General features: G+C 51.4%; 1 protein-coding gene across 1 annotated transcript in view; it reads left to right on the top strand.

Moving 5' to 3' along the window:
• Positions 1 to 473: 473 nt before the first annotated feature.
• The window catches only part of ONECUT1 (one cut homeobox 1), a 44,523-nt gene continuing 20,225 nt past the window's right edge, over positions 474 to 24,771 (top strand). Inside the window, exon 1 of the mRNA XM_084816456.1 lies at positions 474 to 1,590. Within this exon, the coding sequence (XP_084672582.1) occupies positions 474 to 1,590 (1,117 nt within the window). The remainder of the gene's footprint in view (positions 1,591 to 24,771) is intronic.

Genomic DNA, 24,771 nt, shown 5'->3' with positions numbered 1-24,771 from the left:
CGCGTCCCCAGTGCGCATGCCCGCTTTCTCCCAGCGCCAGCAGCTGCATCCGCGGGGTCTGTAGCAGCGCTGGAAGAGTCCGGCGCAAGAGCTGGCGATGGCCAGGGAGGCGGCTCGACACCTGCCGGGGCGGCGGAGGCTGCTGTAAGGGACGGGGCCGCCAGCGGGTCGCAGCCATACGAAGGGCCCTTCCCGCTCCCCGCCATCACCAGCCCCAGCGTAAAGCCCCGATTCGCGCCAGCAGCCCCGGCGAGCGACCGGCCGCGCCAGCAGCCGCAGCCCGCGAGCCCCGGACGGACCTCCCTTGCCGCCGCCGCGGGGGAGCCGGCTGGCTTGCAGCTCGGGCCGAGCCGCGCGCCCGCCGGCGGTGAGGAGAAGCCCGGCAGGCGGGCAGCCGCGCGCTTCCTCGGTGCCTTGCAAGCCACGCCAGGCCAGATAGATGTGCGCTCCACGCGCCGGCCCGACTCGTCCGCATGAACGCGCAGCTGGCGATGGAGCATCTGGGCGGCCTCCACGGGGTGAGCCATGAGCCGGGGCCGCCCGCCGCCGCCCTGATGAGCAGCAGCCCTCATCCGCGCAGCGCGCTGGCCCATCGCGGCGGCGGCGGCGGCAACACCCTGGCCTCGGCGCGCCCCATGGGGATGGCCGCCCTCCTGGACGGCGGGGGCTACCACCCGCACCACCCGCACCGGAGCGCGGCGGAGCACCCGCTGGCCGGGCCGCTGCACCCCAGTCTGACCGTGGCTTGCGAGACGCCACCGGGGACGAGCGTGAGCAGCACCTACACCACGCTGACGCCGCTGCAGCCGCTGCCGCCCATCTCCACCGTCTCGGAGAAGTTCCCTCCGCACCCGCACCCGCACCCGCACCCGCACCACCCCGCTCACCCTCCCCAGCGGCTGGCGGGCAGCGCGGGCGGCGGCTTCACCCTCCTCCGCGACGAGCGGGGCTTGGCCGCCTCCGTGGACAACCTGTACGCGCCGTACCACAAGGACGTGGCCGCCGGCCTCGGGCAGAGCCTCTCGCCGCTCTCCGGCCCGGGCCTGGGCGGCCTTCACAGCTCCCAGCAGGGGCTTCCGCACTACGCCCACCCGCCCGGCGCCGCCATGCCCTCCGAGAAGCTGCTCACGCCCAGCGGCTTCGAAGCCCACCACCCGGCCGTGCTGGGCCGGCACGGCGACCAGCACCCCCTCGCCCCTTCCTCCGCCGGCATGGTGCCTCTCCACGGGATCCCGCACGCGCACGCCCACCTCGGCGCCCAAGGCCACGGGCAGATCCTGGGCTCCTCCCGGGAACCGAACCCGGCCGCCGCCGCCCCGCAGGTGAATGGCGGGAGTAATTCCGGGCAGATGGAGGAAATCAACACCAAGGAGGTGGCGCAGCGCATCACCACCGAGCTGAAGCGCTACAGCATCCCGCAGGCCATCTTCGCCCAGAGGGTCCTGTGCCGCTCCCAAGGGACGCTCTCCGACCTGCTGAGGAACCCCAAGCCCTGGAGCAAACTCAAGTCCGGGCGGGAGACCTTCCGGAGGATGTGGAAGTGGCTCCAGGAGCCCGAATTCCAGCGCATGTCCGCCCTCAGATTGGCAGGTGAGGGGGAGAGGCGGGCGAGGGGAGGCGAAATCTGCCGGACTGGAGGGGGCGACGTACTTTAAGCACAACTCTTTTCCACGGCAGAACCGCGCGGGGCGGGGGCGGGACAGGCACCCCGGGAGCAACCGGAGGCCCTCTGGGTGTTGTTACCCTTTTCGCCAGCTCACTGCCCCTCCCCCACCGGCCCGGCCCGGTTTCCAGACAATGACAGTGAAGAGGGGGGGGGGGCGTAAGCGACAAAGGCCTGCTGCCGGTGCCGGGGGCTCCGCGGGGAGGGAAAGCCGAAGGACGCCCCTTTGCATCGTAGACCACACAGCAGCCCTCTGCAGCCGCGGCCTCGGTCGTCCTGCTCGGTCAGGTGCCTACTCTGCTGCGGATACAGCTGGTCTCCTGACCCGCACAGTTCATCCGGAGCGTGTGACAGGACAGGACGCGGATCGGGTCAACCTGGGAAGCCTCCCCGCTCCCTCCCCCCCCTCCCCCGCCTCCCGGCTCTCTCCACGTGTCTACAGACACACACCCAGGGGTGACCACAGACAGGTGGGTCGCCTACTGTGCCGCGGGTGTGTTTGCACAAAAAAAGCATCGCTTTTTGCTCTCGTGTTGCACGCCGTGTGGACAGCTCCTCCTTTTACACACATGCAGTGTGCTGTGTGCCTTCCTGACTCTCCTGGGAATGGCCAATGCGGGGCTGCTGTGCCTTTCAATCGTCTCGCGGGGTGGCGGACTCTTTCCAACGGGCGCCCGGGAGCCTCTCTGGAGGAAACAGTTCAGTTCGTGTTTCTTTGGGTGAGCCAGTCCTTGCAAGCGAGGTGGTCACTGCGATGGCTTTTGGACTGATCATGGCCTTGACATTTATGTCCCGTTGTTAGGCGGTGAGGGTCAGAACCCAGGACGGCTAGAAGGGGTCCCAAGCAGATTGGGCCCGCGCCCGGAGTTTTCCTTCTTGTTTATTTGTATTGGTTCAGAAATTCTGCTTGTTCGGGATGACTTTAGGCAAAACTCGATCGCTCTCCGCAGTGCGGGGGCGGGGGGAGAAAACAAAAAGCGGCGACTTGTTCAGATTGAACTCACTGCTGCTGAAAGGCCGGTCCGGGCGGCGATTAGGGTGCGAGGCCGCATCTCTCTGGGAGCCGGGTTTGCGGAATCCCTGCGTGCTGCTGAGGGTATTGATGCGCCTCAGAGAATCAGCGCCTGTGGGTGCCGGGCGTTCCAGGTCCCAATTATCCAGGAAGGGGCTTGTTTCCATTCGGATTCTAATTGCAACCACTCAGTCAAAGCTTTGCAACAGGCCCAAGACGGGAGGATCGGCCGCTCTCCCTCCCGAGGCAACTGGGTTGGCGCCGTCTTGGAAACGGGAGCCGGCCCTCTCCGGTGCGGGAGGGTTCGGCCTTGAGCTAAGGGGCTTTCGTGAGCTCGTCCTTGGCGAAGGCGAAACGGCCCGTTTGATTTTGAGCAAGTCACTGATCCACTTCTGTGCCCCAAATGAGGCATTAGACAAGTCGCTGCCAGCAAAGGTCCGGTGGAACGGAAAGGCGCCCGCGCCGCGCCCCTTCCGCCTTCCTCGGTGATGTCGCGCTTCTCTGAAACGGGGGCTTTGGTCGGCTCGGAACAAGCGGCGCTGGATGCACCAGCCCAGGAGTGTCTGTCTCTCGGTCGCTCCCCTGCTCGGTCTGGACCAGGGTGCTCTTCGCAACTCTGTCGCAGTCCTTTCCCTTTTCCGGGACCCAAGAGCTTTCGTGGGACCGAGGGGAGGGTCACGGCGGCTGCGGCGGCGGGGCGGCGAGAGAGGAGGTTCCCCTTCTAGTGGGAACTGGGCATTTTAGGAGAACAGTTTGGTCGATTTGGATCGCCACTTAGTTGGAGAGATCGATGCTGGAACGAGGGCTGGCATTCGAACCCGTTAACGACACGCCCTTTTTCCGCGTCCAAAACCAATTCTTGGGGCCGGAATCTGGACGGAGGCTGAGAGAAGCCGCGCCGGTCTCACTCTTTCTCTCCCCCCCCCCCCCGCTTTTCCTTCTCCCCTTTTCTTCCCACTCCGCCCCCCCCCCCCGCACATAACTGCTCTCCGCTCCAGGATGGCCGCCTCGCCCGCCCGTTCTCCCCCCGTCCTCCGCAGAAGAACCGGCCCGCCGGTTTCTTCTCCAGAGAGGTCTGAGAGGACGATCCCTTTGATCGGTCCCTCTCCACAGCGAACCGTCAAACCAGCAGTTGTGGCGCTTCTCTTCCTGTACGCCTCACCCGCAATGCACGGGAATCAGGACTGGCAAAGAGGATCCCCCTCACCCCCGCCAGTTCTTGGCCTTGAAATCGAGAAATATAAATACAGACGTTAAAGGGCGAGTTACTGTGGGATATTAACCTGCCAGATCATTCTCTAAATGCCGGAGACTGAGCTATAATTTGGATGCGAAATTCAATTTGCGTTGGCTGGAGTAATTTACGATATTTTGAACTGATGTGCATACATCAATATCAATGGGCGCAGATTTTTACCACTTAAGAAGATCATCTCACATTTAAAACCTGCTCAAAATAAAATCAATAGCTGATCCGCTCGCAGCAGAGTGCCTGGCTCGCTGCCGCCACCTGACCCGGCGGCAGCGGAGAACAGCGGAGGAAGGCGGCGGCGGCGGCCGGGTATCCCCCGGCGGGGGGCGGGAGCCTGAGGGACGGATTCTGGCCCTCACAGGGCTCCTGCCCCGCTGCCGGGCGGGCCGATGCGGGTGTGTGGGCGAGCCCTGGGGACCCTCCTCGGGGCCAGGACCCCGCGGAGCCGGGAACTCGCGGGGCAGAGCCAGTTAAGCCAAGCGCTTCAGCCCAGCGTGGGGCAGCCTGAAGGCCAGAGCTCCGCCCGCTCCCCGGGTCGCCCTCGCACACGCGCAGGGAAGCGGAGCAGACGTCTCCTTCGTCTGGTCGGCTGCAGAGCGGAGCCGGCTGTGTGACCCGTCCGCCCTTCTTCCACCGCAGGAGCCCTTCCCTGCTGCCTCGGGGGCGGCGATTATACCCTCGAAGGAGCCTCTCCTCCCTCCAGGGAAGTCCCGTTCTCTCGCGCAATGTCGGCGGACCGGCCGCTCCTTGAGAAACGGCTTCCTTCCGCCGCATCCGTCTCCGCGGGCCTGCGGGCGATCTCCTTCCTTCTCGCCAGGCTCGTAGCCAGCCTTAAAGTTCGGGGTGGGAGAGTAAGGGGGACACTTCACTTCATCTGGTTTGCAGGCCTTATAAAGACAAAATCGAAAACTGTTTTTTAATTGTTTGTAATGGGGGGGCAGAGAAAAATTAGGGAGGCAGCCCCCCCCCCCGCCACAGGCCTCCTTCTTGCCGCATCTCGTTTTCTGCCCAGGCGACTCAACCCCCCCCCCCGCCCCACCCGGCAGCCCCTTTTCCTTCGGCCTCCATCCGCCAGGACAAAAGCTCGCGGGAGCGGCGGAGGCGGGGGCGGGGGCGGTGGGGGGGCGCTCGAGCTCCAGCGCGACCGGCAACGCTCCAAGAAGGAAGCCCGGTGAATGGAAAGGAAGAAGGCAGAGCAAGGGGTGAGCCGAGGACTTGACCAAATCCTGTGAGAAGCGCCTCCTGGTGGAGAGGCCCTTCCGCAGAAGGCGCCGAGGCGAGAGCCCGGGCGGCTCGCGCGAGCGCTTCGCGACTGGGAGAGAGCGCCTGGCGTGCTAAGAACGCGCGCGACTCTGTTCGCTCGTTTCGTTTACGTTTCGCAGGCGCTTTCGGTTGTTCTTGCCAGACCAGTGCGATGACGTGGGATACTTCGTTTCGGCGGGCGCATTAACAGGAGCCTTCGGGGGCCTCGTGCTGCGCTTTGTCGGGGTCGACCGGAGTTGCTTGCGATGGGCAGGATCCAGAGATGTCTTCCCAGGGGATATTAACCCCCACCCCGCACCCCCTCACATGCGGCATATGTATCATGAACGTAACGCCGACAGTGGCTTTAAGTTGGTGCCGCCGCCGCCGCCGCCCCCCGCCGGTGCTTCTCTGCGCCCGTGAACTAATCGTACCAGGTCGCTTCAGAAGTCTGACGAAGAGAGCTTGGGGAGGGGGCTGTGGCAATAGGGAAGTTTGGTTTTAAGGGGCCACAGAAGCCTTTTTTCAGTTTTGCTGCTCTAAAAGACTAAGAGTGCAACCCGAAACACGTCCACTCAGAACTACGTCCCCTCGAGATTAGTGGCATTTACTTCCAGGTAAGTGTATATTGCAACTTGGGAGTAAGCTCCATTGAACTCAGCGGGACTTACTTCTGGGCAGACGTGTATAGGACCGCTGAGTTACCATAATAAGGGAGAGCCTGGCAGGGGCACAACACACTTCAGCTTCCTAGGCGCCTGCCCGGCAGGGTCGTGGGAGCCCCGCCCCGCATTTGCTTCGTGACATTAGTCCCTATTCAGGCTGTAGGAAAATGTCTACAACAAAGAGTTTTGTGGCACCTAAAACGCTAACACATTTACGGTGGCACAAACTTTTGCGGACTGGAATCCACCTCATCAGAAGCACGAAGTGCTGTTCTGCGAGACTGGTTCGGTTCCGGCAGGGGGGCAGGGGCTGGATTGTACACCCTGCGGTCAGAAGGAAATGGCACAAAGCCCAGACAGCAATGATTATGTTACTGTCATTCGCAAAAATAGTGGTTAGTGATAACACAGACATCGTGGCAACCCTCTGAAAATCAGGGCTACCAACATCTGCTCCCCACGCTCAGTGTAGCTTGCAAAACTTGTAACAGCTTAACAGACAAAACATAAACCAGTGGTGAATTTTTAAAATTACAGTCATACTCTACTAACAGCAAAAACAACAACTGCAGCATCAGTAAAACCAATTAAGCAACTTCATTAAGCAATAAAATGGTATTAAATCTGCCCTTTGGGGAGCAGAGCACATCAGCATAATAGAACATTGGTAGATAGAACGTTGTTGGCAGCCTTTCTCTTTTTCTTCTCCAGAATCCCACTAACATATGTTCCATAACCCTAATTAGGTGTGTGTGTGTGTGGGGGGGGAATCACAAAACAAACTCCACTATAGGGTGATAATGTAGTTTTGCCATGAATTAACTAAATTAATTACACCTTAGAAACACATATTGTAGCTAGTGCATCACCAATTAGACTTACAGCACAACCCTATCCATGTCTACTCAGAAGTAAGTCCCACTGAATTCAATGGAGCTTACTGCTCTGTAAGTTTGCATAGAATTGCACTATTAATGTTTTAGATGTGGAATCAGCTACGATCCCTGCTTATCAACAAAAATAGCAACTGGTTCCCACCCACTTCTGCCTTTGCTGGAGGAGTCAAATGGTCAGCCCGGAAAGCTTGTCTGAGAGAGATCATTCCACATCACCTCTGGCATCCCTTGGTTCTGTCTGACTCTGATCCTGCTTGGATCTTTCTTGGCCAGCAGCTACAGCTCTGCTGCTTCGTAGTGCATGTCCACATCTCTGCAACACCGAAAGTGGAGCTGCCAAAAGGAAGGCAAACATACTTTGGGAAGAAGCAATGAAGGAATGCTCAAGATCTCCAAGGCTGCCTATCTCAGAAAGCCCACCAACAGGATCCAGAGGAGAAGACTCTGTATCTCCCTGGGGGCCATCCTCCTCTTCAAAGCAGGTGTGTGCTGGTGGCTGGGAACTCACTAATTCCAAAACCTATGAAAAGCCTATCCATGGGTCTCATATGCCAGCAGAATATTTCATCCCTGCCACTCTTCCTCATGTGGCCAGAGATCTTGCTAAGTGATGCAGAAATATATGGTTATTTAACCTTTTTCCAGCTGAGGGAAAAAAATGAAATTGACCCATGGTGCACTGAGAAGGAATGGGCGGTGTGTGTGTGTGTGTGTGTGTGCAAATGAGCATTCAGCCCCTGGGTTTTTCAGAGTCTTGCAAAGGGACTGGACTTAGATGTCTTCCAAAATGTAAAGGGAAGGGAGATGCCACAACTCATCTGGGAGAGCATCCTTGCATAGACCCAGGGCTTTTCTCTCCCCCTGCCCCCCTTCTGATTTCCTTAACCATGGCAACTCTCAGCAGGTTCCAGGCAGCAGATCTTAAGAGGCCTGCAGGGTTCCAGTGGGAAGAGATGCCATCTGAGTTCTGCAGTTCATAGGCCATGAATAACTCAGGGTAAATACAGCTCCCTGGGTTGGTCCCAGAAACCCTAACCAGCAGCATAGTTGGAGGGGGGTGAGGAGCTTCCCTGCTTGGGATGAGGCTCAGCCAGCACTCTCTCAGACCCAGCTGTACTGTCAGTGTCAAGCTCTGCATGCACATTTCAGTTTCTTTTCTACATTAATATCAGTCACATGTGGCACAAATGGCAGAACCAAGGATCAAAGGCGTTATAGAGGCAGTTTCACAGGTGAGCTTTAAATACCTTTGCCCCCTTCTCTCTCTCATTTTCTCTCTCCCCCTCCCCCTCCCTCCCTCCCTCCCTCCCTCCCTCTCTCTCTCTCTCTCTCTCTCACACACACACACACACACACACTCTTAGTGTTTCATATGTCGGAATGGTATTAGAAATGAAGGTTTTCATACTGTTTTGCAGATGGTTAAACTGTGGAATTCACTTCCACAAGAACTAGTGATGGCCACCAATCTGGATGGCTTTAAAGGGGGATTGGACAAATTCATGGAGGCGAAGGCTGTCACTGGCTACTGGTCCTGATGGCTCTATGCTGCCTCCAGTACCAGAGGCAGTGAGCCTATGTACACCAGTTGCTGGGGAACATGGGCAGGAAGGAACTGTTGCACTCATGCCTTGCTTGTGGGTTTCCCATGGGCAGCTGGTTGGACACTGTGTGCACAGAATGCTGGACTGGATGGGCCCTTGGCCTGACCCAGCATCAGGGCTCTTCTGATGCTCATATGTTCTTATGGGGAAGAATGCCTTCCTCTCTCCCAGGCCCCTGCCCTGAGTATCTCCAAGCAATCTGGATAGCCCTGGCATGCTCTTTAACTACAGCACAATGTAGCCTTCTCAGTGCCCATTTTTTTAAACCACTATCTTTGGGCTATCAAGAGGCACCTTAAAATGGCATTCTCTTTGCATCCCTATAAATCTGGAGCTTAGTTCCTCCTCACATGAGTCAGTTGTAGATGCAAGAAGCGGCTTATTTCCATCTTCAATCATTTTATAGTTGACACCAGTGTTCTCACCATCTTTTCTTAGTTATGCAGGGCAGCATGTTGGAAAAGACAGAGTTCTTTCCATTAAGCAGCCATGCAAAATGCCCCATGTTTGTTTATGTGGGTGATTAATGGAACTAAAAGTGATGGAGGGAGCAAATTTCTCTCACCAGTCTTCTGCCTTCAACAAGAAGAAGGTGGTGTCACCCTCCTGTTTCACTGCTGACCTGTGAAGAAGGCTGATGCTGACACATACATTTTACCAGCAGAAATGGCTGCAGCTTTACCTTGAAGTATTCCCAGTCATAGAAAGATCATTAGAGCAATATATTAAAGGCAACTATCAATTCCTGCTAAAAAAAAAAAAAAAGATAGCAAAATTCATCCCTACTCCGAAAGCCATCTCACACAGCTTTCAGGAGAAAGAGGCTTTTATTGTTGTGGAAGTTACCCCCAATTCCTTGCCATGTGCTGATGCACTTCCAATATGATGAGGAAGATGCCATCCGGACAAAGAGGGGCACCAGAAACGGCCTCACACCAGGTCATAGCATTTGTCTGCCTAGCCTCTGATGGAGGAAGCAGCTTTCCGAATTCCCAGGACCAGCTGCCTGACCCTTTTAACTGGCAGCCATGACTGAGCCTGGGGCCTTCTGTGTGTGGAGCAGGCACTCCACCGCTGAGCAGCAGGGCTCAGATCAAGGCCTGTGGTGGGACAAAGGATGGGGCACTTGCCCTTCTCTCCCTGTCTCTCTTGACTTGTCCTCTCCTCCACTTTCAGATTAACTAGCAGTTATTTGCCATTAGCCCAGGAAGAATAAAAAGGCTGTAATCAAAGCTTGGGGGCACTGGATGGAATTACTGACAATCAGATGTGTATTATAAACATATTTTATGGCTTAATATGAAGTTGTAATGCAGTGCAGTGGATCCTGATGTTATTACATAATGAGTGCTCAAGCGATTCAGTTACAGTATGTTCTCCTTAGGCTCTGTGAAATAATATTACTGGATGGTCACTGGCTTTGTAAAATTAGTGGATTTTATTCCCTGACAACTACAAATCTTTGACATCCTTACTTACTAATATATCCACCAGCCTTGACATGTGTGTGCCTGTGTGTATGGGGCCTGTGGGGGGGGGGAATATAAAGATGGTTTTTAACCTTGGATGTCTCACAGCATTGATGGGAATGTGTTCATGGATTTAAACAATTTGGCTCAGGTTAACATTTTGCCTATTTAAAGCTCCCAGAAGTTACTATTTACAAGCCTGCTCTAGAGAACAACAAAAATTCTTCCATTTCTTAAATTGCTCAGTGAGGATTTTGTTTCAGCATTATTGTTTTCCCCATGGCAGGGGCTTCCAGACTCTCCACCTTCAGGGACCCCCCCCCTTATCCATGGAAGCTGCAGACTGTATGTCTGCCTCAAAAGCCATGTCAGTTGTGGGGGCATCTGGCGCACTTTGTGGGATGACGGCCGATTCATGCAGAGCACTAGTGGGCCTCCTCTTTCCCTTTCAGGAACTGGAAGTCCACTTGGGACCTGCCCAGCACTTCCCTGGGGCTGCTGCACAGCGCAGCAGAATGTCTTTCTCATAATACTAGACCCCAGCGGGGTCCTCCCATGAAGCTCATTGGTGGGAGATTCAGGACCAATAAAAGGAAGTCCTCTTCACACAGTACGTAATTAAACTATGGAATTCACCTCCACAAGATGTAGTGATGGCTGTCAACTTTGACAGCTTTAAAAACGGATTCATAGAATCATAGAATCATAGAATAGTAGGGTTGGAAGGGGCCTACAAGGCCATCGAGTCCAACCCCCTGCTCAATGCAGGAATCCAAGTCAGAGCATCCCTGACAAATGGCTGTCCAGCCTCGTCTTAAAGGCCTCCAGTGTGGGAGAGCCCACCACCTCCCCAGGTAATTGGTTCCATTGCCGTATTGCTCTGACACTCAGGAAGTTTTTCCTGATGTTCAGCCGGAATCTGGCTTCCTGTAACTTGAGCCCATTATTCCGTGTCCTGCACTCTGGGATGATCAAGAAGAGATCCTGGCCTTCTTCTCTGTGACAACCTTTCAAGTACTTGAAGAGTGCTATCATATCTCCCCTCAGTCTTCTCTTCTCAAGGCTAAACATGCCCAGTTCTTTCAGTCTCTCTTCATAGGGCTTTGTTTCCAGTCCCCTGATCATCTTTGTTGCCCTCCTTTGAACCCTCTCCAGCTTGTCTGCATCCTTCTTAAAGTGTGGTGCCCAGAACTGGACACAGTACTCCAGATGAGGCCTAACCAGTGCTGAGTAGAGGGGAACTAGTACTTCCCGGGATTTGGAAGCGATGCTTCTATTAATGCAGCCCAAAATAGCATTTGCCTTTTTTGCAGCCACATCACATTGTTGGCTCATATTCAGCTTGTGATCGACGACAATTCCAAGATCCTTCTCGCTCGTAGTGTGGTTGAGCCACGTATCCCCCATCTTGTAACTGTGCATTTGGTTTCTTTTTCCTAGGTGCAGAACTTGGCATTTGTCCCTATTAAATGCCATTCTGTTGTTTTCTGCCCAGCACTCCAGTCTATCCAGATCACTTTGAATTTTGTTTCTGTCTTCCAAAGTATTAGCTATCCCTCCCAATTTTGTGTCATCTGCAAATTTGATCAGCATTCCCTGCACCTCCTCCTCCAAGTCATTAATAAAAATGTTGAAGAGCACTGGGCCCAGGACTGAGCCCTGCGGTACCCCACTCGTTACCTCTCCCCAGCTTGAGAAGGTCCCATTGATAAGCACTCTTTGAGTCCAATTCTGTAGCCAACTGTGGATCCACATGATCGTTGTTTCATCTAGCCCACTTTGAGCTAGTTTGCTCATCAGGATATCATGGGGCACTTTGTCGAAAGCTTTGCTGAAGTCGAGGTATATGATGTCTACAGCATTCCCACGGTCTACAAGGGAGGTGACTTGATCAAAAAATGAGATCAGATTTGTCTGGCAGGACTTGTTTTTGACAAATCCATGTTGGCTTCAAGTAATCACGGCATTGATGTCAAGGTGCTTCCAGATGGATTGCTTTATGATCTGCTCCAGAATTTTCCCAGGGATTGATGTCAGACTGACTGGTCTGTAGTTCCCAGGTTCCTCCTTTTTACCCTTTTTGAAGATAGGGACAACGTTAGCCCTCCTCCAGTCATCTGGCACTTCCCCGATCCTCCATGATTTCTCAAAGAGAATAGACAGCGGTTCTGAGAGTTCTTCTGCCAGTTCCTTTATTACTCTAGGATGCAGTTCATCTGGCCCTGGAGATTTGAACTCATTCAAAGTAATGAGGTGTTCCTTGACCATATGCCTGTCGATCTCAAGCTGCAATCCTGCCCCTTCTAATTTGGATTGGAACAAATTACTGGAAGAGAAGGTTACTATTCCTGATGGCTATATGCTACCTCCAGATCTGCATGCAGATGTACACCAGTTGCTGGGGAACATGGGCGGGAGGGTGCTGTGGCACTCATGTCCTGCTTGTGGGCTTCCCCCAGGCAGCTGGTTGGCCATTGTGGGAGCAGAATGCTGGACTAGAAAGGCCTTTGGTCTTATTCAGCAGGGATCTTCTTATTCTACTTTGGAGGAAAGAAACAAAATTCAGAGTGATCTGGATAGACTGGAGCGCTGGGCAGAAAACAACAGAATGACATTTAATAGGGATAAATGCCATGTTCTGCACCTAGGAAAAAGAAACCCAATGCACAGTGACAAGATGGGGGATACGTGGCTCAACAACACTACAAGCGAGAAGGATCTTGGAACTGTTGTCGATCACAAGCTGAATATGAGCCAACAATGTGATGTGGCTGCAAAAAAGGCAAATGCTCTTTTGGGCTGCATTAATAGAAGCATCGCTTCCAAATCCCGGGAAGTACTAGTTTCCCTCTACTCAGCACTGGTTAGGCCTCATCTGGAGTACTGTGTCCAGTTCTGGGCAAAACACTTGAAGAAGAATGCAGACAAACTGGAGAGGGTTCAGAGGAGGGCAACAAAGATGATCAGGGGACTGGAAAGAAAGCCCTGTGAAGAGAGACTGAAAGAACTGGGCATGTTTAGCCTTGAGAAGAGAAGACTGAGGGGAGATAGGATAGGATAGCGCTCTTCAAGGACTTGAAAGGTTGTCACAGAGAGGAAGGCCAGGATCTCTTCTCCATCATCCCAGTGTGCAGGACACGGAATAATGGGCTCAAGTTACAGGAAGCCAGATTCCGGCTGAACATCAGGAAAAACTTCCTGACTGTTAGAGCAATACGACAATGGAACCAATTCCCTAGGGAGGTAGTGGGCTCTCCCACACTGGAGGTAGGGATGTACGAAAGTTCCGCCACGGATCTCGGGAAGGCTGAATGCCAGCGCATTTGGCCCCCCAAAATCGGTGGCAGAACAGCCTGCCCCCCCCTCCACCCCCCCCGGGACGAGACTTACCTGGGGCCACTCTTCCTGGTGGCGGCGGCTCCGGTGGCGGTTCGGAGGCGGCAGCTGCGGCGGCCAGTCTTCTGACTGGCTGCCACCGCCGCCATTTCCAGGTTAAAACAAACAAACAAACAAATGTGAGAGGCTAAGTAAAGATTTACGTAGCCTATCACAGCTGACTTAAAAAAACACACACGCGCTGACTTAAAAAAAAAAGCGCGTGTAGATGCTACGCTATTTGCATTCCCCTTATTTTCGCTGTCTTAGTCTATGTAAATGTTTACATAGAATAAGACGTGCCAAAATAAAGAACGCAAATGGCGGCGGCCATGGCTGCCACCATTGGCGTACGCGCGTTTGTTTGTTTTTTTAAATCAGCCATGATAGGCTACGTAAACATTTACATAGCCTATCACGGCTGACTGCAGGGACGCAAATGGCGGCGGCTATGGCCGCCGCCATTTGCATCCCTGCTAGCCAGCGGCCAGATGTCCAGCTGCTGGCGGAGCTGGCCGGCGGCTCCGCAGAATCGCTGCAGAGCTCAGCTGACCAGCTAGGATTCCGGGGGGGAGGAACGGAGCGCCTCTTCCCCCGGCCAGGATTCTGGGGGGAGGGACGGAATGCCTCTCCCCCCACCATCAACATAATCCGCAGAAAGGTAAGTCACTTTCGAACATCCCTAACTGGAGGCATTCAAGACGAGGCTGGACAGCCATCTGTCAGGGATGCTCTGACTTGGATTCCTTCATTGAGCAGGGGGTTGGACTCAATGGCCTTGTAGGCCCCTTCCAACCCTACTATTCTATGATTCTATGTTATTATGGTGGTGGGCAATTATCTGACACAGGTATTGTGTGACAGGAAGACAAGAAAAGCCCCATATCTGCCATGGTGGCCCTGAAACACATCAGCGAAGGGAACATGAGAATGAATGTGGCATTCCTCCAGAACTAGATCTCTGGCAACCTCATCTGAATCCATCAGTTTATCTAGGGGGGGTGCTAGGGAGCAGGGTGGACAGAACACCAACCGTATCCCTGGTCTTTCCCTGGTCCCCAACTGCAGGCACATGAATTTAGTCTTGGAGTCTCTTCAGATAAAGAGCCCCCTGTTCCCTCTCTGAGGTGACCCTCACCAGAATATTCAATCACACCAGATCCTGGAGATTACATAAGAAACATAAGGAGAACCCTGATGTTGGCTCAGACCAAAGGCCTATTTAGTCTAGCATCCAGTTTCCCACAATGGCCAACCAGATGCCCCAGTGGGAAGCCCCATTGGGACATGAGTGCAACAACACCCCCCCCGCCGCCCATGTTCCCTAGCAACTGGAGTACATAGGCATGCTGCCTCTGACACTGGAGGCACCATATCGCTATTGTGACTAGCAGCTTCTGCACCTGTCAGCACCTACTTCCTTATCTGGTCTTCCCTCAGAGTTGATGACCCCCAAATGCCCTCTTCGGGAAGCAGTCTCTTACTGGAGACCCCCCTCCCCCCATCTTTTCACTAAGACCTTTTCAGTAAGACCCTAACCCTACAGATCAGGGGTGCACATACTGTGGACCCCCAAGGGGGCCCTGACCACTCCCCCCTTCCGAATTCCATACTATCTGTACTCCCACTCCCTCTCCTAGAGATTCTCATACAGATCGCTTTTTCCCCATCACTCCTCGCAGTGAGGGAAGAGTGGCCTGTATCAGGATCACTGGGGGAGCTGAGTGGTGGGGTGAGGGAATGCTCTCTATTCCCACCCTCAGAGATCCTCATACAGGCCCTCAGGACTGAAAAGGTCATTCACTCCTGTTATAGGTCATGTCAATTTGCTGTTACCAATCACCTTTGGAGTCCCTGCATGTACCTCTTTGCATCATAAGGGATCCTTTGTAAACAAGAAGACTAACTTGATGGTCACTTAGAAGCCCACACAGCCCTAAAGGAAAGAGGCAGAATGTTTCTTCAAGGAGAATGAGTTGAGTGCAAATAGGATGCACCAGTGTGCATGGCACTGAGCAGAGATATAATGGGAAGGGGCAGTGAAGTGAAAAGGGAAGGAATACCTGATGATTGTGGCTTCAGACCCTTTCCAACCCTCCTCTCTACCTGGGATATCCCAGATTTCATGTCAATGGAGCTTCTAGATGGCAAATTACCAATAAAATAGCTATTATTATGTCTTGATTGAAGGATCCAGCCTGGTTTTGTATTTTCAGGACTTGCAGTATGCCTCTGCATACCAGTTGTTGGGAACATGAGTGGAAGGGTTCTATTGCACTCATGTTCTACTTGTGGGCTTCCCATGGGTACCTTGTTGCCCACTGTGGGAAGAGAATGCTGGACTAGATAGACCTTTGGTCTGATCCAGCAGGGCTCTTCTTATGTTCTCATGGTTGTAGGAGGAAGGGGACTTGTGCTGTCTTGCCTGGTTCTAGCTGGGAACTTGGTGCAGCAGTGGACTTTTCTCTAGGAGGCTTGGGAGGTAGAAAACAATTATCAGTAGACTGTATTTTTCCTTCACCGGGCATCCAGTGCCAGTGCAGAATGAGGTCCCTTTTGTGTTGGGGACCAGGAATGAGCTAGAAATTCTGTTTGTGTACTGACAAACCTGCTGCACAACACTTTCCCGGCCTGAACGGACAGAACTGGCCTCATGGAATCACAGAGTGGGAGGGAATCTGGGAGGCCATCCAGTTCCATCCCTGGCTCAAGGCAGGACATCAAGAGCAAGAGCAGCCCAACAGATGACTGCCCAGCTCCTGCTTGAAGATTTCCAGCCAGGGAGAGACTACCATCCCTGGAGGTAATGGGTTCCATTGTTGAACTGCTCTGATCATCAAGAAGTTTGTCCTAATGTTCAACTGAGCTGTGCTCCCCTCTAATTTAAGCCCATTAGATCTAGTCTTGCCCTTGGGCAGAAGAGAACAAGTCTTTGCCTCAAGTTGAAGTCCCCCAGCTTTGACCCTCAGGGACCTCAACAGTCATAATGAGACATCCCTGCTTGAGGTAGTCTAGAGCTTCTTGGTTACCATGGTAACTATGTGGCTATCTCAAAGTATTTGTGGCTGAGCATATGCTGCAGGTCATACTCTGGACTTGCTATTCTGCTCTGACCTAATGGAGGTAATACACTCATGTGGAATGTCAGTACTCTACCCTTATAATAAAGAGACTATTCACCTCGTGAAGATCCAGATTAAAATTGGTTCATAACCTCCTCAAGGGTCATAAGATTATTTAGTAATTATGCCTCCTGTTAGGCAATTAGCAGAGAGAAACAAAAAGGCAAAACAGAATGAGTGTTCACCAGTCCCACATGCACATAGGCCATCTTAGAACAGTGAAGGAGACCACGCCCTTCTTTAGTGAAGAAAATAAAACAGTTTTACTCACAAATATTCTTGTATATACAATACAGGTATAGCGTAGAGTTTCAAAAGAGTTTGTTCAGTCCATTTTGTGTTCCATTACATCAGCAGGAGTAAGAAAGCAAAGACATGCTTTCACATGTTTTACTATGAAACCAGTAAAACACCAGCAACGTTTGCTTCCCAACAAGGTGGAAATTGGGGGTGGGGGGAGGAAGCGGGGGGAGCAAAAGGAAGAAATCACAGGAAACCACATTGTAGGCTATAGAGACCCTAAGGCTAGCTGTGGTCGAAATTCCCATGAACTAAGTGCAACACTGCCCACTTCCAATAACTTGCAAACGAGGTTGCACTATTCCCAGCAAGGAGCAGGGGACCTTTTATGAATCCAACTAGTTTCCATACTCATTTGGGGGGATTGATTCTAATGGCTACTTTCTCTGTCAATGGGCTAGTTAGACTTTGGACTGTGAGACCGCCCTCTGCCATAGACACGGCTGCCCCTGGGTGACTCCCTATGAATCTCCATGTCACAGCATAACTTCTGTCCTTGGCCCGTTGGGTGGCTGAAGAAGCTGAGTTAGCAAGGTATGGGAGATGACTAGAATGCAAGGACTGGAAGACTCTCCTATCAACCATAGAATCATAGAATAGAATAGTAGGGTTGGAAGGGGCCTACAAGGCCATCGAGTCCAACCCCCTGCTCAATGCAGGAATCCAAGTCAGAGCATCCCTGACAAATGGCTGTCCAGCCTCGTCTTGAAGGCCTCCAGTGTGGGAGAGCCCACCACCTCCCCAGGTAATTGGTTCCATTGCCGTATTACTCTGACACTCAGGAAGTTTTTCCTGATGTTCAGTCGGAATCTGGCTTCCTGTAACTTGAGCCCATTATTCCGTGTCCTGCACTCTGGGATGATCAAGAAGAGATCCTGGCCTTCTTCTCTGTGACAACCTTTCAAGTACTTGAAGAGCGCTATCATATCTCCCCTCAGTCTTCTCTTCTCAAGGCTAAACATGCCCAGTTCTTTCAGTCTCTCTTCATAGGGCTTTGCTTCCAGTCCCCTGATCATCTTTGTTGCCCTCCTTTGAACCCTCTCCAGCTTGTCTGCATCCTTCTTAAAGTGTGGTGCCCAGAACTGGACACAGTACTCCAGATGAGGCCTAACCAGTGCTGAGTAGAGGGGAACTAGTACTTCCCGGGATTTGGAAGCGATGCTTCTATGAATGCAGCCCAAAATAGCATTTGCCTTTTTTGCAGCCACATCACATTGTTGGCTCATATTCAGCTTGTGATCGACAACAATTCCAAGATCCTTCTCGCTCGTAGTGTGGTTGAGCCACGTATCCCCCATCTTGTAACTGTGCATTTGGTTTCTTTTTCCTAGGTGCAGAACTTGGCATTTGTCCCTATTAAATGCCATTCTGTTGTTTTCTGCCCAGCACTCCAGTCTATCCAGATCACTTTGAATTTTGTTTCTGTCTTCCAAAGTGTTAGCTATCCCTCCCAATTTTGTGTCATCTGCAAATTTGATCAGCATTCCCTGCACCTCCTCCTCCAAGTCATTCATAAAAATGTTGAAGAGCACTGGGCCCAGGACTGAGCCCTGCGGTACCCCACTCGTTACCTCTCCCCAGCTTGAGAAGGTCCCATTGATAAGCACTCTTTGAGTCCGATTCTGTAGCCAACTGTGGATCCACCTGATCGTTGTTTCATCTAGCCCACTTCGAGCTAGTTTGCTCATCAGGATATCATGGGGCACTTTGTCGAAAGCTTTGCTGAAGTCGAGGTATATGATGTCTACAGCATTCCCACGGTCTACAAGGGAGGTGACTTGATCAAAAAATGAGATCAGATTTGTCTGGCAGGACTTGTTTTTGACAAATCCATGTTGGCTTCGAGTAATCACTGCATTGTTGTCAAGGTGCTTCCAGATGGATTGCTTTATGATCTGCTCCAGAATTTTCCCAGGGATTGATGTCAGACTGACTGGTCTGTAGTTCCCAGGTTCCTCCTTTTTACCCTTTTTGAAGATAGGGACAACGTTAGCCCTCCTCCAGTCATCTGGCACTTCCCCGGTCCTCCATGATTTCTCAAAGAGAATAGACAGCGGTTCTGAGAGCTCTTCTGCCAGTTCCTTTATGACTCTAGGATGCAGTTCATCTGGCCCTGGAGATTTGAACTCATTCAAAGTAATGAGGTGTTCCTTGACCATATGCCTGTCGATCTCAAGCTGCAATCCTGCCCCTTCAGCCTGTACTTCGCCTTTGCCAGGGGGGTCATAGACCCTCTTTTGGGAGAAGACTGAGCCAAAGTAGGAATTGAGCACCTCTGCCTTTTCTTTGTCCTCTGTTATCATTTTGCCATCCTTATTTAATAGCTGAACAACCATTTCTTTCCTCTGCCTTTTACTATGCACGTAGCTGAAGAAAGCCTTTTTGTTGTTTTTAGCATCCCTCGCTAACCTCACCTCGTTCTCCGCTTTAGCCTTCCTGACGCCATCCCTGCAATTCTGTGCTACCTGCCTGTACTCTTCCTTTGTTACTTGGCCTTCTTTCCACTTCCTATATGTGTCCTTTTTTGTTTTCAGGTCATCCCTAAGCTTTTTGTGAAGCCACATTGGCTTCTTCTGTTGTCTTCCACCTTTTCTTCTTGTTGGAATTGTTTGTGATTGTGCCTTGAGAATTTCCTTTTTTAAAAGTTCCCACCCATCTTGGACTCCTTTTCTCGCTAGCATTGTTTGCCATGGGACCTTACTGATCATTGTCCTGAGTTTATGAAAATCAGCTTTCCTAAAATCCAGGGTACGCGTTTGAGTACACTCGGCTTTTGCTTCCCTTAGAACCAAGAACTCAAGTACAACATGGTCGCTTTCCCCCAGAGTTCCTGTAACTGCTACTTTATCCACTAAGTCATCTCTGTTGGTTAGGATCAAGTCAAGGATAGCCGATCCTCTAGTTCCTTCCTCTACTTTCTGTAGGAGGAAGTGATCCGCCACACAAGTCAGGAATTTCCTGGAGGGGCCATGTTTTGCAGAATGTGTCTCCCAACAAATATCGGGGAAATTGAAGTCCCCCATTACTACTACATCATGCTTCCTTAAAACATTGGCTATTTGCTTTTCAAAAGTTTCATCCTTGGCTTCTCCTTGATTGGGTGGCCGGTAGTAGACTCCGACCACCAGGTTCCTTTTATTCTTTGCTCCATTTATTTCAACCCAGATGCTCTCGATGGGGCTACCAAGCTCCTCCTCCTGTATTTCTGTGCAGAGATATGTATTTTTCACATACAGTGCAACCCCGCCTCCCTTTCTGTTCCTCCTGTTCTTTTTGAACAAGTTATATCCTTCAACTGCTGTATTCCAGTCATGAGAGTCATCCCACCAAGTCTCAGTTATACCTATCAAGTCATAATTTCCCTCCTGTATTAAGAGTTCAAGTTCGTTCTGTTTGTTTCCCATACTCTGGGCATTAGTATATAGACATCGAAGACCATGTGCTTCATAGTCTGGCTTTCTTCCTACCTGTGTCTGAAGACTATTATTGGGCGCTATCAGCGCTGTTCTCTCCGTTGCAGTGCATGCGCCTACGTCCATTGTTACCCCCAACATTACATCTCCCTTCCCCGTAGGATTCAGTTTAAAGCCCTCCTGATGAAGTTCTTCATGCTGTGGCCAAACACATTCTTCCCAGCCTTTGTGAGGTGCAACCCATCCCTAGCCAACAGCCCATCTTCCAGGAAGTATAGCCCGTGGTCCCAGAATCCAAATCTCTCTCGTCGGCACCACCTTCGTAGCCAGTCATTCACCCGGAGTATTTTTCGTTCCCTTTCTATCCCTCTTCTAACTACTGGAAGGATGGATGAGAAAACTATCTGGGCCCCAAAGTTCTTGAGTTTCCTTCCCAAAGCTTCAAAGTCTGACGTGATATTGCCCATATTGAGGGGCAATTTGCTTAGAGCACATTCAAAGGCTTAAGCCATGGTGGTGACATTGGCAAAGGAAACGTTCTTTCCCATTGCTATTGCATCTGCAGACACATTTCCAGTGGAATTTTTTCTGAGTGCTGAATGGGATTTCTTGAACCCTAGCCCATCATCCCCAGAGAATGAGCTGTCTACAGACAGTTGTGATAAATGTTCAGGACATATTTGTGGGTAACAGCTAAGTCCACCTGGACTTGGGATGCTGTAGTTGAAACAGAGTCTATACTGGAGATGTTTCAAGGAGACATATCCTGATTTTTCAAACTCAGTTTTAGCTGGTTCCCTACTCTGATGTGTGTGCAATAACATGCACTCTTTGGCCATACCCATCTTGACTTATAAAATCCCATCAGGACATATTTGGTTCCCTCCCCCCCTTTTTTTTGAAGCAGATAACAAATGCAGCCTCATAACAGGAAGATATGCCTCCTGCATTACAGGAAGAGGTCTCTGAGAAGGATCAACTTCTCTCCGTGTCTACTTCCCAATCCAGCACATGCACCAAAACCAGGGCAATCACCAGATGAAATGGGCCAAGATGATCCTTTTTAATTCATCCAAAAGCTTCTGGAGTTGCACAGCCACCATGTACCCTCTCACTTGCCTCAAAGTAGTAAGTTAGAGATTGGCTTGGCCTGAAATTTCCCAGGTATGAAGGATTCAAGGATGATCTCTTCAAAGGAGACAGTCACCTCCTTCAAGGAGGCAGGAACTACTCTCTCCCAAAGAAAGGAAACTGTAAAGAAAGTCTTCTCAAATCAAGCTGGCTAATCTATCCGAGCAAGATGGTGGCAACCAGGATGGACAAAGACCAAGTACATAGGTGGAAGGAAGGGTGCATCCTTCTAAGAACTTTACCTACCTGTCAAAAGGAAATAACTAGAGCTCATCCAAGAAAATGCAACAAGAGCTCAAGACATTTCTGCCACACATTTTACAGGTCATATGGCAAATATAAGCAATTCTGTCTGCCAAAAGTGTAGCATATACATCATAAAGGTAACACAACTGGTTGCTCTGACAGAAGTTATCTGTCAGAAGAATTATCCCTGGGAAAATTCTGGAGCAGATGATAAAGCAATCCATCTGGAAGCACCTTGAAAACAATGCCGTGATTACTCGAAGCCAGCATGGATTTGTCAAAAACAAGTCCTGCCAGACGAATCTGATCTCATTTTTGGATCAAGTAACCTCCCTTGTAGACCGTGGGAATGCTGTAGACATCATATACCTCGACTTCAGCAAAGCTTTTGACAAAGTGCCCCATGATCTCCTGATGAGCAAACTAGCTCAAAGTGGGCTAGATGAAACAACGATCCGGTGGATCCACAGTTGGCTACAGAATCGGACTCAAAGAGTGCTTATCAATGGGACCTTCTCAAACTGGGGAGAGGTAACGAGTGGGGCACCGCAGGGCTCAGTCCTGGGCCCAGTGCTCTTCAACATTTCTATTAATGATTTGGAGGAGGAGGTGCAGGCAACGCTGATCAGATTTGCAGATGACACCAAATTGGGCGGGATAGCTAATACTTTGGAAGACAGAAACACAATTCAAAGTGATCTGGATAGACTGGAGTGCTGGGTAGAAAACAACAGAATGACATTTAATAGGGATAAATGCCAAGTTCTGCACCTAGGACAAAGAAACCAAATGCACAGTGACAAGATGGGGGATACGTGGCTCAACCACACTACAAGCGAGAAGGATCTTGGAATTGTTGTCGATCACAAGCTGAATATGAGCCAACAATGTGCTGTGGCTTCAAAAAAGGCAAATGCTATTTTGGGCTGCATTCATAGAAGCATCGCTTCCAAATCCCGGGAAGTACTAGTTCCCCTCTATTCAGCACTGGTTAGGCCTCATCTGGAGTACTGTGTCCAGTTCTGGGCACCACACTTGAAGAAGGATGCAGACAAGCTGGAGAGGGTTCAGAGGAGGGCAACAACGATGATCAGGGGACTGGAAACAAAGCCCTATGAAGAGAGACTGAAAGAACTGGGCATGTTTAGCCTTGAGAAGAGAAGACTGATGGGAGATATGATAGCACTCTTCAAGTACTTGAAAGGTTGTCACAGAGAAGAAGGCCAGGATCTCTTCTTGATCATCCCAGAGTGCAGGACACGGAATAATGGGCTCAAGTTACAGGAAGCCAGATTCCGGCTGAACATCAGGAAAAACTTCCTGACCATTAGAGCAATACGACAACGGAACCAATTCCCTAGGGAGGTGGTGGGCTCTCCCACACTGGAGGCATTCAAGACGAGGCTGCACAGCCATCTCTCAGGGAAGCTCTGACTTGGATTCCTGCCTTGAGCAGGGGGTTGGACTCGATGGCCTTGTAGGCCCTTCCAACCCTACTATTCTATGATTCTATGATTCTAAGTGAAGTGCCACTTTTTCTTTGGGCAATCTCCTGCATCCCATTTCTGTCACTGTGCCACTGCAAGTTACCTTTCCTGTAATTTAGGAGTGACCCTGTCATGGCAGTGAATGATAGAAGGATGTAGAGGTACTCCATGGTTTACTTTCTGCTCTGTTCCACAATTCAAGCTGTTGGACGTTAATAGGTTGTGAGTTTAGATGATGTCAGGAATGAATCTGAGCATGTGGAGATAGCTAGCAGCTCACATTCAGAATGGGAACAGCCAGATCAGGGGGAGGCTCGCTCCCTAGTGAGCTCAGATATGGCAAGGCCTTCTTCTCAAGACCTTGGCACACAGATGGCTCGGCCTGCCCCTCCCTTTCCTCCTCCATGAGAACCCAGGTCTCAGGGAGGAGGAGAGTGAGGGGCATGATGTGAGGGATGCTAGGTTCTCTCCCAGAGCAAAGCAGGAAGAGTTAGAGGTGGAACTCAGACGCTCCTCCAGGTTGGCTATGCGTGATAGCCTACATAGGAGGGAGCAACAGTAAGAGAGGGGCATCCCCCCTAAGCTAGTCTGGCCTGGAAGTTCTTGTTCAAACTGCTGGCAACTTCTCTAAGTTCCACTTCGGCTCCTCTATTGGTGTTCATAATTGTGTGGCGTAGCTGCTTCCTTTGTAGCCTGAGAGTTTCCTAGAATTTTCATTTGTAAGGAACCTGGTCTAATAAAGTAGTGAGCCTGAAACCTGGTATCTTGGAGAGTGTTGATTGCAAAGGGGGAGGACAAGGAACATGACAGATGACTGGATATGTCCCCCTCAAGTGTCTGAAGATGCATAAATCTATTGGTCCACCATAGTTCACCATAACCAAAGTTGATTGGGATTTGAACTTGACCACGGTGTGTTATTCATACCCCAATAACCAGACTAGCTGATTCCAGGCTAGTGCAAAACATCAAATCCAGTGCGTGTGTAAGTTATGTGCTTGGGCATATTACCATCCATGACATTACTGGGGCTGCAAAGTGTCAAATCTACTTCCACCAGATCAGCCATGAAATTGCTGTACAGCAGAATTCACCATCTGCCACAAGTAGATGGGATCAGGGCAGTGGTGAATGCCTCCCTTGAGGAGGGAGTGATGCCATCAGCCCTCAAGGAGGCAGTGATAAGACCACTCTTAAAGAAGCCCTCCTTGGATCCTCAAGTTCTGAACAACTTTCGCCCATTCTCAAATCTGCCATTTTTGGGCAAGGTGATTGAGCGGGTGGTGGCGGTGCAGTTGAAGGCACACTTGGAAGAAACTGATTATCTAGACCCATTTCAGTCGGGCTTCAGGCTTGGGCATGAGACAGAAATGGCCTTGGTCGCCTTGGTAGATGATATGAGGAGGGCTCTGGATAGGGGTGAATGCTCCTTCCTTGTTCTCCTCGACCTCTCAGCGGCTTTTGATACCATTGACCACGGTATCCTCCTGGACCGCCTGGAGGGGTTGGGCATTGGAGACACCATATTGCGGTGGTTCCGGTCCTACCTCTCCGGCAGGCACCAGAGGGTAGCACTGGGAGAGGAGGTTTCGGACCCATGGCCACTCACTTGTGGGGTGCCACAGGGTTCCATCCTCTCCCTGATGCTATTTAACATCTATGTGAAGCCGCTGGGGGCTATCATCAGGAGGTTTGGGGTGCAGTGTCATCAATATGCGGATGACACGCAGCTCTACCTCTCATTCAAATCTTCACCAAGGTTGGCTGTAGAATCCCTGTCCAAATGTCTGGAGATGGTGAGTGGCTGGATGGGGAGGAATAGGCTAAAGTTGAACCAAGACAAGACCGAGGTACTTTTGGTGGGAGACAAGAGGAGGCTAGGGGATGTTGACCT

Source organism: Heloderma suspectum, chromosome 11 (genome assembly GCF_057233095.1).
Source record: "Heloderma suspectum isolate Gila_16-S chromosome 11, 16-S_ref, whole genome shotgun sequence".
Taxonomy (NCBI): Eukaryota; Metazoa; Chordata; class Lepidosauria; order Squamata; family Helodermatidae; genus Heloderma; species Heloderma suspectum.
Note: the sequence above shows the minus strand (reverse complement) of the source record. Positions and strands in the feature narration are given on the sequence as shown.